Here is a 14,257-nt window from a genome sequence, read left to right as displayed (position 1 = left end):
CACATATTCAATTATGATATTAATCTTAAAATTCTTAAAATACAAGAAAATTAATGTTCCGATTTTTTCATTAAAATTAACCTATTGTTTATTTTAAACCATTTCTATAAACATAATATTATAAATTCATTTTAATATTAAATACTAAAATATTATGTACCAATTATATAAAAAATAAAAATATTAATTTTCTAAAATTAATATAAGAATTTTTACACCATTATTGTCTTTATCTACCATTGTTGTCTTTATCTACCATCATTCAAAAATAAATGATAATATGAGAGTTCAAGGAATATGGAGGACCGCATCATTCATGTACTCTCTTTAATTTTTGTCTCCATATTTTCATATCTTCTCTTGTGAATAGTTCATACTTGTCTTTTTCTACAAACAAGTCGTTTAATTTGAGTATTTTTTATTATATTATTTTTCTTACTTTATAAAAAAATATAATTTTTACATATTTAATTACAAACATGATTAAAAAAAAAAAACTTTGAACGTGTGTATTTTTACTTTTTCTTTGTAATATGATATAATTTAAATGCCATTAAATTTAAGACTTATCATTTTTAATAATATTTTTCTTCTTGATTCCTTGATATTTACACTATTTTAAAAATATTTAGAAATACATAAAGCATGTCTCAACACTTAATAAATAACTATTTACATGATATAATAAAATATTTGTGAGCAAGGGGTTAAAAATATATTAAGAAAAAGATTTCTTAAATTGCACAAAATATGAATGATTCATATAGGCTAAACCATGGTTTTATACTTAGAGCTATGAATCCTTCCTCTAAGACATACAATCTAGACCTAAATACTATGTACACAGTTATAAACCATACGAGTTTGATAGATAAAATATTTTCGCATGATACTATCTTTGGAATTTCTTGTAAGAAAGGAAACATTCTTGTGCCCAAGCCTTAAGCTTGCTATTCCATTGTAAGGCATGTTGGTTATGTCCAAAGTTCAATGTAAGAACCTTGAACAATTATTTAAGCTTTAGATATGAAATCATTTTCCTACAACAATATTAAGAATATAAGTTCATGTAATAGGCATAATATAAAAGGTAGTCTGCACCCTCTCTGCCGCTGCCCTCTGTCCGCCCTCCTCTTCGCGACAACAGACAGCCAACATAGTTCGCTTGGCAATGGCATCCCCTCAGTGGGGGCCTCAATGCCTTCCCCCTCAACCATAAAAGATCCTCCAACTAAGAACTCGACAAAGCTGACGGGTCCAGAACATGAAGACTCAGATAATAGAGACACCCTTATGCAAGAAACAACAAATGCCTCCACTGATAAGTCAGACAAACGTAGTGAAGTACAAGAAGAAAAGAAAGGGCAACAGGAACTGCCCAAGGTTACATCAACGACATGCAAACCCATAGCAGTTGAAAGACCCAAAATAGAACTCCCTAGCCAAAGAATCAATGGACACATCCAGTACATGAAGGACCATGCGCTCATTGGAAAATTTATTAGATTCTGGCCGACTGAAAAGGCTCTGCAAGGATGGATCTCTTCCAAATGGAAACCCAAGGGACATGTCACCCTGTAGCTAGGACCAAAATGGGTTTTCACTGCAATATTCATTTGCATCGAAGATCAGAACAAGGTCATGGATGAAGGACCCTACTTATTCAACTCAGCTGGTTTGTACTTAAGGGACTGGGTAGAGATATTTAACCCTGACAAGGAGGACCTCAGCTGGGCTCCAGTATGGATCAGGATGTACTCGCTCTCATCGGAATACTCGGACGAAGAATCGCTCAGAGACATAGGCAAGGGGCTGGGGGAGCTTATAAAAATAGCTGAAGAAATGAAGTTGTGCCGATACACCTCATATGCTTGTATTTGTGTCTTCATGCACCTGGACAAAGCCCTCCCGGACTCAGTAAGTCTCTTCCATGATGACTATGAATGGATCCAGCCCTTGGATTTTGAACATGTTCCCTTTCGCTGTCGTAAGTGTCATGCCCATGGGCATCTTTTCCGGGATTGTCCTCTAAATGCCAAACCCCAAGCCTCTGACCCCTCAGACAAATCGGCCCAAGATGGCTTCACCAAGGTTGCCAACCACAAGAGATCGCATAAAAAACCTTCCACTGGGAAAAAGCTCCAGCAAGATGTTGCCTCCATACCCTCTACAAGGAACAACTTTGAGGTTCTTGCAAAATCTTCAGAAGACAATACTCAGATCTCTCAGCCAAGCCCACCGCTGATCATCTCGTCCTCTCCCCCCCCTCCTTCTAGCTCCTCTCCAACTCCCCTACCCCGAAAAGAGAGTTTTAGAATTCCTGAGGCAGCTTGCAAGGACCCTGATCGGAAACTTAAAGAAATGGATGTTGACGGTTTCCCCGGTCAATCTCTACCCCTAACACTCACCTCTGCAGACAACAGTCAGATGCAACACATGGAAGAAGAACCGGAAAGCATTGATTTGGGAGGACTTGACATTTTCGAGCTTGAGCAAGCTTGTAAAAAGAAATACTATGACAAGATTCAAGAGCATCAGCTCAGTACACTGGAAGTCATCATCTCTAGGGCTTACCAACAACAACAACTGGGCATACAGCCGAGCAATCAATGGGATGGCAGCTTCCTTCCTAAAGACTCCAAAAAATGTGGAAGAAAGATGGATCTTCAAAGAACTATTGCAATAGGGAAAATCCTGGTAGACTCAGGTAGATATGCTAAGCTGACTAAGTATTATAACTCCACCACTAATAGTGAACCATGAAGCCCACCTCATGGAACATAAGAGGGCTCAATAGCCCCGGGAAAGTTAGGATGATAAAAAACATGATAAAACAGGAGCAGCCCCAAATTTTATTTTTGCAGGAAACAAAATGTAATAGTAACACTCTTGGAAACATCCTATCCAGAGCATGGCCGGGTTGTCATACAGTTGCAGTGGATGCTTCGGGTGCCTCCGGAGGATTCCCTATTGTTTGGAACACGCAAGCTATAACGCTTTCAGACTTTCATGCTTCCCATCACATTATACAGGCTACTTTTCATATAATCGGCACCAACATTCATGGCCATCTCACCAATGTTTACTTCCCACAGGAGGCAGGTAACAAAATTGCTCTTCTAGACACAATACAAGTGCTTAACTTCAATAGAGTCCATCCACTGTGGATCATTGGAGGCGACTTCAATATGATCACCAAGTTGGAGGAAAATAAGGGAGGACGTGCTAAGTTGGAATTGGAAAATGGCCACTTTAAAGATTTTATCCAAAATAATCTGCTAATTGATCTGCAATACTGCAATGGAATGCATACTTGGAGAAATCGCAGGGCTGGAAGACATCAAATTGCATCCAAACTAGATAGATACCTCATCTCTGATAATGCAGTGTATCTTGGGGGCGATATCATGACTTCAATTCTTCCATTCTCAGGCTCTAATCATTGTCCTATCACTCTCCAATGGCAAAGACCAGGAAGCTCGATTAGGCATCCATTCCGTTTCGAAGCTTTTTGGCTCACACATCCCACTTTCAAAGACTTCATCAAATCCACATGGAACAATTTCCCTACGCCATAAGGTTCAAAAATGTTCCAGTTTCAATAGAAACTCAAATTCCTGAAATCCCGAATCAAACAATGGAATCAAGAGACTTTTGGCAACATCTTCCAGGCTCAGCAAGATCTTAACAAAGAAATGAGAGATGTCCAGCAACAGATAATTTTAGAGGGATACAAGGAAGGGACTTTGGAACAAGAAAAGCACATTCACAATCAATTGGAGGAGAGAAGAAAGTAGGAAGAAATCCTCTGGAAGGAAAAATCAAGGATTAGATGGCTGAAGGAAGGAGAAAGGAACACTAAATTCTTCCACAAAACAACAATTCAGAGAAGAATGCACAATACCATCTCTTTCATACAAAAGCCAGGAGGGGAAAGAGTGGCAAACCATGCAGAGATCGAACAGGAGTTCATCAGTCACTTCCAGGAAGTCCATCAAGAACCCCAAATTGATAGATGGCCTGCTATAGAAAGGATCACTCAAAATGTGCAGAAAATCATCATAGAAGAACACAGCCAACTCCTTCTGCGACTAGTCGTGCCTCAAGAGGTGGATTTGGCTATGAACCAGCTCAAAGAGGGCAAAGCCCCTGGTCCGGATGGCTTCACTACTACATTCTTCCATACCTTTTGGGACCTCATAAAAGAAGAAGTGTGGCAAGTGGTGGAGGAATTGTGCACTCTTCATTGGCTTTTGCCCTCCCTAAACTCAACTTTCATCGCCCTCATCCCAAAAGAAGAGAACATCAGTACTCCAGACAAATTTCGTCCAATCACACTTTGCAATGTCATTTACAAGTTGATATCTAAAGTCATTGCCAATAGGTTGAAGCCGCTTCTGCCCTTACTCATATCACCTTAACAAGCTAGATACATAGAAGGAAGACAAATATTGGATGACATCATCCTCACGCATGAAATCATACACTCCCTCAAGCACTCCAAACAGGCAGGTATGATTCTCAAGATTGACCTTTCTAAAGCCTTTGATAAGTTGAGTTGGACCTATATACAAAAAATGCTAATAGCCTTTGGGTTTTCCCCAATGTGGGTTCGTTGGATTCTGAGTTTAATCTCAACAACATTCTTCTCTATCCTCATAAATGGCATACCCTCTCGACCATTTAGTCCTACCAGAGGTATCAGACAAGGAGATCCCCTCTCCCCTTTCTTGTTTGTTCTAATGGCAGAAGGTTTGGGTCGCCATATCAAGCAAGCCCTCCTCTCCCAGCATCTCAAAGGGTTATCCATTCACAATTCTCCAGCCATTACTCATCAACAGTTCGTTGATGACAACGTGCTTTTTGGGTACCCCTCTGTTCAGGAAGCCTCCCTTTTTAAATCCATTTTGAATGACTTCTCAAACGCTTCCGGAATGAGTATAAACACAGCTAAATCACAAGTTTTCTTCTTTCACACTCCCCCTGTCATACAATATGCCATTGCACGCATTCTGGGCTTCTCCATAGCCTCCCTTCCTTCCAAATACCTTGGAGCCCCCCTTATAGACTCGGCCATCAAGCACGCCTCTTGGAGTATGCTCCTTGAGAAACTTGAATCTTGTCTCACTTTATGGATGCTTAGAACTCCGAATTTAGCCAGCATATTAGTGCTAATCAAAGCTGTGCTATAGGCAATGCCTCTATACCTCTTTTCAATCCTGGCCGCACCTAAATGGGTCCTTAAAAAAATAAAAGCTCTTCAGTGCAATTTTCTCTGGGGTGCAACAGACACAAATCGCAAATGGGCCTTGGTAAAATGGACCACAGCATGCAAGCCAAAAGAAAAAGGGGGCATAGGTCTGTGAGATCCCAGTCACAGCAATGCAATCATGGGCGCAAAAATATGGTGGCAATGGCTCTCTGCTCCCAATAAGCCATGGGCAGCCATATGGACAGCAAAATATGCCAATCACAGACCAACGGAGGAGCTTATTAGATTCATTCCTACTGAAAAAGGATCACTAATATGGAACACTGCTAGACAACATTTTTTGCTGATCCAACAACACAGTTTTTGGGAAATAAAAAATGGCAGCACTGCTAGATTCTGGACGGATGCCTGGAACCAACTACCAAAGCTTAACGACTTCCTAAGTCTGCCTCCTAGCCAAGAGTGGGAGGAGCAACAAAAGGAATCCATCCAGCAATAGTGGACACTGGAGACAGAACAAGGATATAGACAATGGAAGCAGATCGACAGGCTAATTAGGAATGCAGATAACCAGACTAAGGAGGTCTTGGAGAGGGAGATCCTAAATCGACACATCAGATCTTCAGAAGGCAGGGATATATTAAGATGTGGATATACACCCAGAGGATCCTTTACCACCAAAGAGGCTTACAAAATTGTATGCAAAGACACAACGCCCCTGGATCCTATCTGGGACAGAATCTGGTCACCAGGTACTTGGCCCAAAGTCTCTCTCTTCCTCTGGCTGGTTGGGCATAAGAAAATCCTCACTTGGGACAATCTCAGGAAAAGAAAATTTCATGGGCCCTCGAGATGTCCCAATTGTAATTCTCAGGAGGAAACGCTACAACATCTCCTGGACTCTTGCACTCTTGCTAATCAAATGTGGGAGAAGGCCAGCTTCTGATGCCAAAAACGAGGCAGGGGATCCGAAGACATCATCAACTCCATTCGTCATTAGCCTTAGTGCCCTTATAAAAGCAAGATTTTTAACCAATTATGGAGTTTGATTCCCGGCCTCCTCCTCTGGACTCTGGAAAGAATGGAACAAACGCATATTAAAAGATCAAAACACTCCTTTAGATATCATTTGGAGCAACTTCTGTCTCAATCTTAAAGAGACCTTGGCGCTCCAATCTTGGCTCCCAGAAGATCTCCCCTCTTGCAAATGAGAGAGCCATATGGGAAAATTGAAACTTCCAACTCCCACAAGGTACTCACAATCTCAGATCTTCAGAAGGCATCAGCATCAGAAAGCACTCATGGAACCCCCCTCCAAAGCACACTTTCAAACTCAACTTTGACGGAGCTTCAAAGGGAAACCCTGGTAAGGCAGGATTTGGTGGCATATTTAGAGATCATGAGGGCTCGCCTCTCCTAATATACTTTGGAAACATTGGATGGGACACTAACAACTCGGCTGAATTGGAGGGTCTCTGGAAAGGATTACTCCTTTCTCAACGACATGGATTCCAACCTCTGGAGATCGAAGGTGACTCCCTACTCCTCATCAACCTGGTCAATCAACTCCTCAATGGGGCTCATGCACAGAAAATTGCCAACAGTTGGAGACTCGAAGCCAGATTGGATGCAATAGAACAATCACTTCACACCAATCATGCCATCATATTCAATCATGTTAAACAGGAAGGCAACAAGGTCGCAGATCTACTTGCTAACTTGGGGGTGGAAAATGGGCACACCATGATCACTGGAGCTTTGGACATAATATAGAATCATGAGCAAGAACAAGAGTGCAAAATTATGGTCCAACGGGATGCAGATACCCCGGATGTGGGTGTTTAAATAGGTTTCAGTTCAGATGGGACAGGGGTGGCGCGAGGCGGGATGACACCTACCCACCTAGTATAGTATGATAACTCGGTTTATGATTGGAGGCTCTCAGAATTTAGAATATGCAGTGTTCATTTGGTTTATGTTAAGCGGCTCTGAATCACCCATCCTGTTCGGCGCTCTGGTTCACGCTCTCGCACACTCTGGATCGTCTCAGACCTCGTCTCTATTCATTGCTGCAGTTATGGCGGATGTCTTTCGAGGCCTGAAGGAGGTTGATACTTTATGGCTTAGCTATAAGCTTGCGGTGGAGCAGTGTTCGTCGATTCATTCGCAGTTTTATCCCGCTTCTGGTCACAGTTCTGGCTTTTGGGTATATCATGTGGGTTCTGTCATCTCTGCTGCCTCTTGTAGATTGAAAGGGTAGGCTGCTCTGAAGCCTTGCTCTAGTCTTTTGGGGGAGCCGCCTCCGTTTTTCCCCTGGTTTTTCTCCTGGGCATCAGGGCTTCACATTGTCGTCTTTCAGATATCCTCTGGACTTGTCATTGCTGCTGCCCCACCTCGCACTCCTCCCGCCGCTTCTGTCTCCCCAATGCATCGCCGTCGCCATAGAATGAGGTCTCGCAGAGGTCAGCCTCGGCGTGTGCCTTCCAGCCCTTCCACCGAGTCGCCTTCCCTTTCAAGCGATCTCTCTGTCGGCCACTACCCTCGCACTCGAAGTGGGAGAGGGTGTCCCTCGTCTGGCTCTGCGCTCTTCACCTTCAGCAGCTCTCTGAACCGCCCAAGGATCACCGCTCACATTTCGGTGGTCTTCCATGAGGAAGCCTAGGAGGGAGAGTCTAGCTCTCATCAGGAGGGCCCGGGCTCTGTCACTGTTCCGTCTTTGAACTTACAGATGGGGATTGGCAGCGCATCCATGCAGATTCCAGATGCCCAAGCTCGAAGCGCTCAGGCGGGGGTGATGGCGCCGGCTGATCCTGGTCCATCCAACTCCACAGCAGCTCTTGTAGGGGACATGCCTGATACAGGTTGGTGCCGGATTGTTGAAGAACCTCCAGATGATTAGTTTGCTCATTGTTGCCTTGATAGCGTGCCATGCGGCCCATACTATTGGGCAAGTTTTTGTTCACACTGTTATAGGAATTTCAGTTCTTTTTTGCATTTTTGTAATCTCAGTAAACGGTTCAAGACTGAGCTCCCTGAAATGGAGTAGTCTCATTCTAGGCTTATCTTGACAACCTTGCCTCTCTTCAGGGCAGTGTTTTGACTTCGGTCACGATGTAATTTTACTCCCTTAATGTTAATAGATTAATCTTATTTAGAAAAAAAATATTAGGCATAATATAAAAAATTTCATGGCATAAGTCATGCATAGAGATACTAAAGTAAAGTTGCACCTTCAATTAACTATGCTAACAAAAAGTAGGTATGAAAACAATGTAAACAACCTTAAGCCATAGTATAATCCTTAAAGATGGAATATTTTCTCTACAATAGGAAAATGGGATCAATATTATGGCCCTATAAAAGCTATTGCTCTTGTGATTAAGCCATGTTTTATGGTTCTAATTAAAAATCTTCCCTTTAAACGATGTTATTTTGATTTATAAATCATGTATAAAGTCTTTAATTATGGTATAAACTTTAAAAATAGAGTATTCTACTTAGAAGGTAGGTAGACAACGGAATGGTTTCAATAATTAAACAATTTTAAAATGATTTTAATTATCACCAAATTCATAGTTTAAATTGAAACTAGATATTCATGGTTTATGTTTTTGAGCTTAAAATTCATCTAAAATGTCTTAAACAAATATATAGCCCTTCCATATGAAATCATTGCCATATATTAGAATTAGTGACATAGTTTCTTAGTTATATGATGTAGATAAATATTATTAGACAATCCTTGGCTTTGAGTTCTCAACCATGGATTGTCTCCAATGTATCATATTAAACTTAAAATCCATATATTATATATCATGGTAGTAAAAATGAATATATAATCTTTGTCTTAAAATAAATACAAACCGAATTTTATAGATTAGGCTTGCTAAATTGAGGGTGCAAGGCATAGTTTATGGTGTTAAAGTAAGGGGTTTATTCTTAAAATATGATATTATTTTTAGAGATAGGATACTTTCCCTACATGAGAATTAACATTTTGATTTAAAAAATAAGTATTTTAGATATGGTTCATGAATTAAAGTTTATGTATAAGATGTTGGACGATGACATTAATTTTAAACTTCTTGAAATACATGAAGATTAAGATTCCAATTTTATTCATTAAAATTAACTTGGTGTTTATTTTACTTTAAACCATTGCTATAAATATAATATCATAAATTCATTTTAATATTAAATTTATTATCTATAAATTATGAAAAAAATAAAAAAGTATAAATGTTAATTTTTAAAAATAATATAAAATTTTTGACATAATCTAATTTTTTATTCAATTTTCTTTTGTATATATTGTGTGTCCATTAAAACATATGAATTTTCATTTAAAATGCATAGTATTATTAAAATTTAGGGTGCAGGGCATAGTTTATGGTGTTAAAGCAAAGGGTTTATTACTAAACCATGATATTATTCTTGGAGATAGAATACTTTCCCTACCTCAAAATTTACATTTTGATTTAAAAAATAAGTATTTTAGATAGGTCTTTGAAAATAACATTTTCCCAGTGAAATATTTTTTAATCCAAATTTGTCTACAAACCAGTATTATCTCGCCTGCCAATTCATTTCTTATAAATTGCAAATAAATCACACTACAAATATTAGGATAAGTTTGTAGATTCGTGCCAATATTTCAAACTAAAACTGTATCTCTGGAACTTTGTCAGCCACTGGTATTTTTGTGGCTATATTAGGATAAGTTTGTATATTCGTGCCAATATTTCAAACTAAAACTGTATCTCTGGAACTTTGTCAGCCACTGGTATTTTTGTGGCTGCCTTGTCTTCTTCTTGGAATCTTTTCCAAAACCAGTGTTCCTTCCACAGAATGGCCATCTCCTCAATTGGCACATTTTTGGTCTCAGGGAGAAACCAATAAACGAAAGCGGTCATCACCACTATCCAGCCTGCAAAGAAGAGAAACAGCCCGTACTTCATGTGGCAGAGCATGGCAAGGAATGCCTGGGCAACCACGAACGTGAAGAGAAAGTTTACAGTTACGGCGATGCTCTGCCCGGCCGAGCGTATCTCCAGAGGGAAGATCTCACTAGGAACCAGCCATGCGAGAGGACCCCATGACCAGGAAAAAGACAATACGTAGACGCAAACGGAAACCACCACTAGTATGGCCAATTTTTTGGACAGGCTGCCTTCTCCACTTTCCCCAAAGTTAATGCCTAAAATTGCTGCAACAGCCACCTGTATAGAACATAATTAAATTAACCCAAATAAGAGGTGCCATCAAAACAATTTATTCTGTGCGTAGTGAAAAATATAGTGGATGCAACCTGAAGTACTGACTTGAGGACTTGACGTTTCTCAAAAAGTAAAGACTTGCCTGAGAGACGAACATCACAATTCCTCCACTGATGAATAGAAACCTTCTGCCAACCCTATCAACCGCGATGAGGGCGACGAAACTTCCTACCCCACCCGTCAGCCCCGTCAAGACGGCTGAAAATAACGCCGCACTGTTGCCGAAACCGAGCGTTTTGAACAGAACGGGCGCATAGAACGTGATGACATTGATCCCGGAGAGTTGCTGGAAGAAGTTAATGGCGATGGCCATAACCAGATGAGGTCTGTATTTCCTCTCCAAAATAGTGCGGAAGGGATGCCTTACCGTCCTTGATACCTCGCTCGCCTCTACCAGGTCCTGGAATTCCTCCTGAACGTCGGGAGTTCCGCGGATCTTCTCTAGTATGGCCCTCGCCTTCTCGTGGTGCCCTCTTTCGACCAAGCTGTTCGGCGTTTCGGGAAGCCCCATCGATCCTATCGTCATTATGCCCGCGGGAACGGCTGCTAGACCAAGTGAGAGGCGCCATCCCCAGCCGTCTAGTCTCTGGGTGCCGTAGTTTATAAGGGTAGCCGTTGTGCCCCCTGCAGTGACGAACATTTGGAAGCAGATGTTTAGCGCTCCCCGGAATCTCGGAGGCGCCATTTCCGATAGATAGACAGGAATAGCCTGCGATTTTAAAAGATGGTTTTGATCAGATGAGGACCGAGTTCAGCTCATTTTTCGGTTTATTTTTTACGGTGCCATAGAATAGTGGCGTAGTCTACAGAGCGGGAGGGGAGGATTGCGTGGATAGTAAAAAGTTTCGGGAATTTGGGTAAAATAATTTCAAGAGTAGTAGTCATGTTTGAATCATGTTTTTTAATGGATGATCAAAAATTTTTAGAGTACTAAATATCTTACGGCTGAAGAACCCACGAAGAAAACGTTGTTGATGAATGAACAAGTCCCTAGCTAAGAGGGAGTTCTAACAAATTCCCAACTACAAAACAGCTTAGGCAAGTTCCTGGTCACAGGAAACTTGACAATTATATCTTAAATTTATAAAAATCTCTACATAATTTTATAAAAATATTATTAGAATTTCCATAATTTACAGAGAAAAAAACAGTCTGGTTAGACCATTGCTATTATATGTATTGCAAAATAATTTAGCAAAAAAATAAAAGATAATAGTTGTTGCTGATGTTGTTGGCATAAACCACCAACTTTTAAGTATAAATTTACTAACTAAACTTTAAACCTTGAATTTTAGGCTGAGATAATAAAAACTATTCAACCATCCACTTAAATTAAACTTAATATATATTTATATAAATTTTAATAATTAAACTGAATATATATTTATATAAATTTATAAATATAATAATTAAATAGGTTTCGGAAAAAAATTACTGAAATGAAAAGTATTTCATATCCTATAAATATATGTCTATAAAGCTCGAAATCCTATGAAGTAGGGAAGAGGATATAACTCTATGAAAGTTCATATATATTTTTGAGTTTTCATGCAATTCTATGAAAATTTATATATATTCTTGAGTGCAGTTTAATCAGTAAATTTTTTGGCTTTCTATAAAGATTTAAAAAATAAAGTTTTTTTTAGTTTTTTTTTAAATAAATATTAAGTGGTGATTTAAATTTATTTATTTAAAAATATATTTTTTTAATAAAAATAAATAGCAATGGTATGAACCGAAATATTTATTAATTTAATTAGAGTGTATTCTGTGATTCTTCTCTGTATAAGGATAGATATAATCTATCCTTATAAGGTCTGTGTATGGGGTGCAATTTAATTAGCGCTTGTAAAAGATAAGGTTTAAATTTCTGGAATAGTCTAGTTTATTGAGAGGGTTTAAATTTCTGGAATAGTCTAGTTTATTGACAAGAGACTAGTTGTAACTCCAGAAATATAGTGGTAGTAGAAATCGACCTAATATCAGGGTAGCAAATGGAATCAACCTCTTAGACCTAGTAGAAAAAACAAAAAGAAATAATTTGTAAATTCCAGAAGTATAGTAGTAACTGCAATAACAGAGTCCAAAACCAAACCAAGGAAAAAAATAAAAAAAATTAGAGTACGCCTATGATTCTTCTGTGTACAGGGATAAACATACTCTTACACCGAGCAACACAAAGATTTATGCATTGGGAATAAGGTTCAGCAGTGAGGTAACATCAGCTTATCACATCTACAATATTACATAATTTGACCTGTGCACAGGAAGTTACAGGGCACAGACATGCCCCGCAGACTATCTTTACCCCAGATTGTGTGATGCACTAACCTGATTGCCGAAACCAACGCCTACACCCAGACATATGCGGCCGAGGATGAGCATCGCCACGTTAACGGCAGCACCGTTGAGCGCGGCCCCGGTAAGGAAAATCAAGCCGCCGAACAGAATCGACATCTTCCGCCCCAGAAGTCTCGTTGTGGCCGATGCAAAGGAGGAGGCAATTAGACCGGCTATGTACAGAGACGACGTGAACGTCGTGAGAAGCTGGTCGTCGAATTTACAGTAAGCGTTGGTGTGCGCTTGCTTCAGCTTTCGAAAAACATTTGGGAAGAATTTCTTCAGAAAAGGATCCATGGACGTTACTCCTCCTGCAATGCATACGAGAAACACCTAAATTGAGAAAGTTGTTGCACAGATCCCTACTGAAGCTTGTGCCAATCAACATGTATACCTAGTTGGAATTCATATTTGGCACATCAAGGGGTTTGTGAAGGAAGTCATTGGAGCTACTAACGCACCTGAAATCCCGAGGTCATAGCCAAAAATGAGACCTCCCGTGGCCGACACCAGGCAGGTCACGACCACGAACGCTGTAACTCTTCCTGCATATTTCTTTTGAGCACCAGTGGAAGCCACAAATCCCCCCGCCATGGTTGCTGCCTCTGCTTCTTCTTCGCCTCTCGGCTAGAAAAAACCCGAATCATACAAATAGATTAGAATTTCTTTATAGGCATCACTCCTATGCAGGGAGCCCAAGATTGAGTGGAGGAAGGAGTAGATATTGTGCAGCTTCCGTAATGCATACTACGTCTTTGCTGTTTCTTCTACGATAATCTCCATGGTGCAAAATCTTGACCAGGCTGCAGAATATCTGATTTATACGGCTGTAATGTGTATATATATATATATATATATATATATATTTTATCCTTCTAATGTGGACAAGTATTTTTATTTCTTATTAAAATATCTTTCTAATAGGAACAAAAAAAATATTTGTCTATCGGATAAACATTATATTTATATATATAAAATGGGAAATGAAACAGAGTTAAAATTGATTATTAAAATACTTTGAATAAAAATATTTAATTTATTAATGAAATAAAAAAATAAAAAATATTTAATAACTTAATAAAGTTTTATTATTTAATTTATTAATAAGATGTTTATATAATTTATTAGTTTATAGCATTATTTTTTTAATTAGTATAGATATATTTTAATTTTGAATTTATCGGATTAAATTTCTCAAAAAATAATTTTTTTTTTTTATGCAAAATTTAAGATCGATTTAGGTTGATTTTAATAATTAATAAAAAATCTCTCACATATAATTCACATTTTACACATTAACATATTAATAAATGTCCCAATCATATTTAAAAATAGAAAACGTTTATCAATATGACACACTCTATATAATTATTTTTGTTATAAATATCTTTTTAAATGTTACATATTTACATATTTTTCTGTTTATATA

General features: G+C 38.9%; 2 protein-coding genes across 2 annotated transcripts; one reads left to right on the top strand and one right to left on the bottom strand.

The window, feature by feature from the left end:
- The first annotated feature begins 1,641 nt into the window (after positions 1-1,641).
- Positions 1,642-3,578, top strand: LOC149265893 (uncharacterized). The gene is made up of 2 exons (XM_089406357.1): positions 1,642-2,697; positions 2,865-3,578. Exons 1-2 carry the CDS (start codon positions 1,642-1,644, stop codon positions 3,576-3,578), a joined length of 1,770 nt encoding a protein of 589 aa, XP_089262483.1.
- A 6,187-nt stretch (positions 3,579-9,765) lies between these two features.
- On the bottom strand, positions 9,766-13,610 carry LOC149265892 (hexose carrier protein HEX6-like). The gene is made up of 4 exons (XM_089394126.1): positions 13,290-13,610; positions 12,820-13,139; positions 10,571-11,197; positions 9,766-10,431 (listed from the first exon to the last, which is right to left on the bottom strand). The coding sequence occupies exons 1-4, from the start codon at positions 13,420-13,422 to the stop codon at positions 9,961-9,963; spliced, it is 1,551 nt and encodes a 516-aa protein (XP_089250252.1). The 5' UTR covers positions 13,423-13,610; the 3' UTR covers positions 9,766-9,960.
- Between the last annotated feature and the right edge of the window lie 647 nt (positions 13,611-14,257).

The sequence above is a fragment of the Pinus tabuliformis genome, chromosome 6, assembly GCF_031772625.1.
Source record: "Pinus tabuliformis cultivar Carrire ecotype Pingquan chromosome 6, CPIR1, whole genome shotgun sequence".
Lineage (NCBI taxonomy): Eukaryota > Viridiplantae > Streptophyta > Pinopsida > Pinales > Pinaceae > Pinus > Pinus tabuliformis.
The sequence above is the reverse complement of the archived record's forward strand: the minus strand, read 5'-3'. Positions and strand labels throughout refer to the sequence as shown.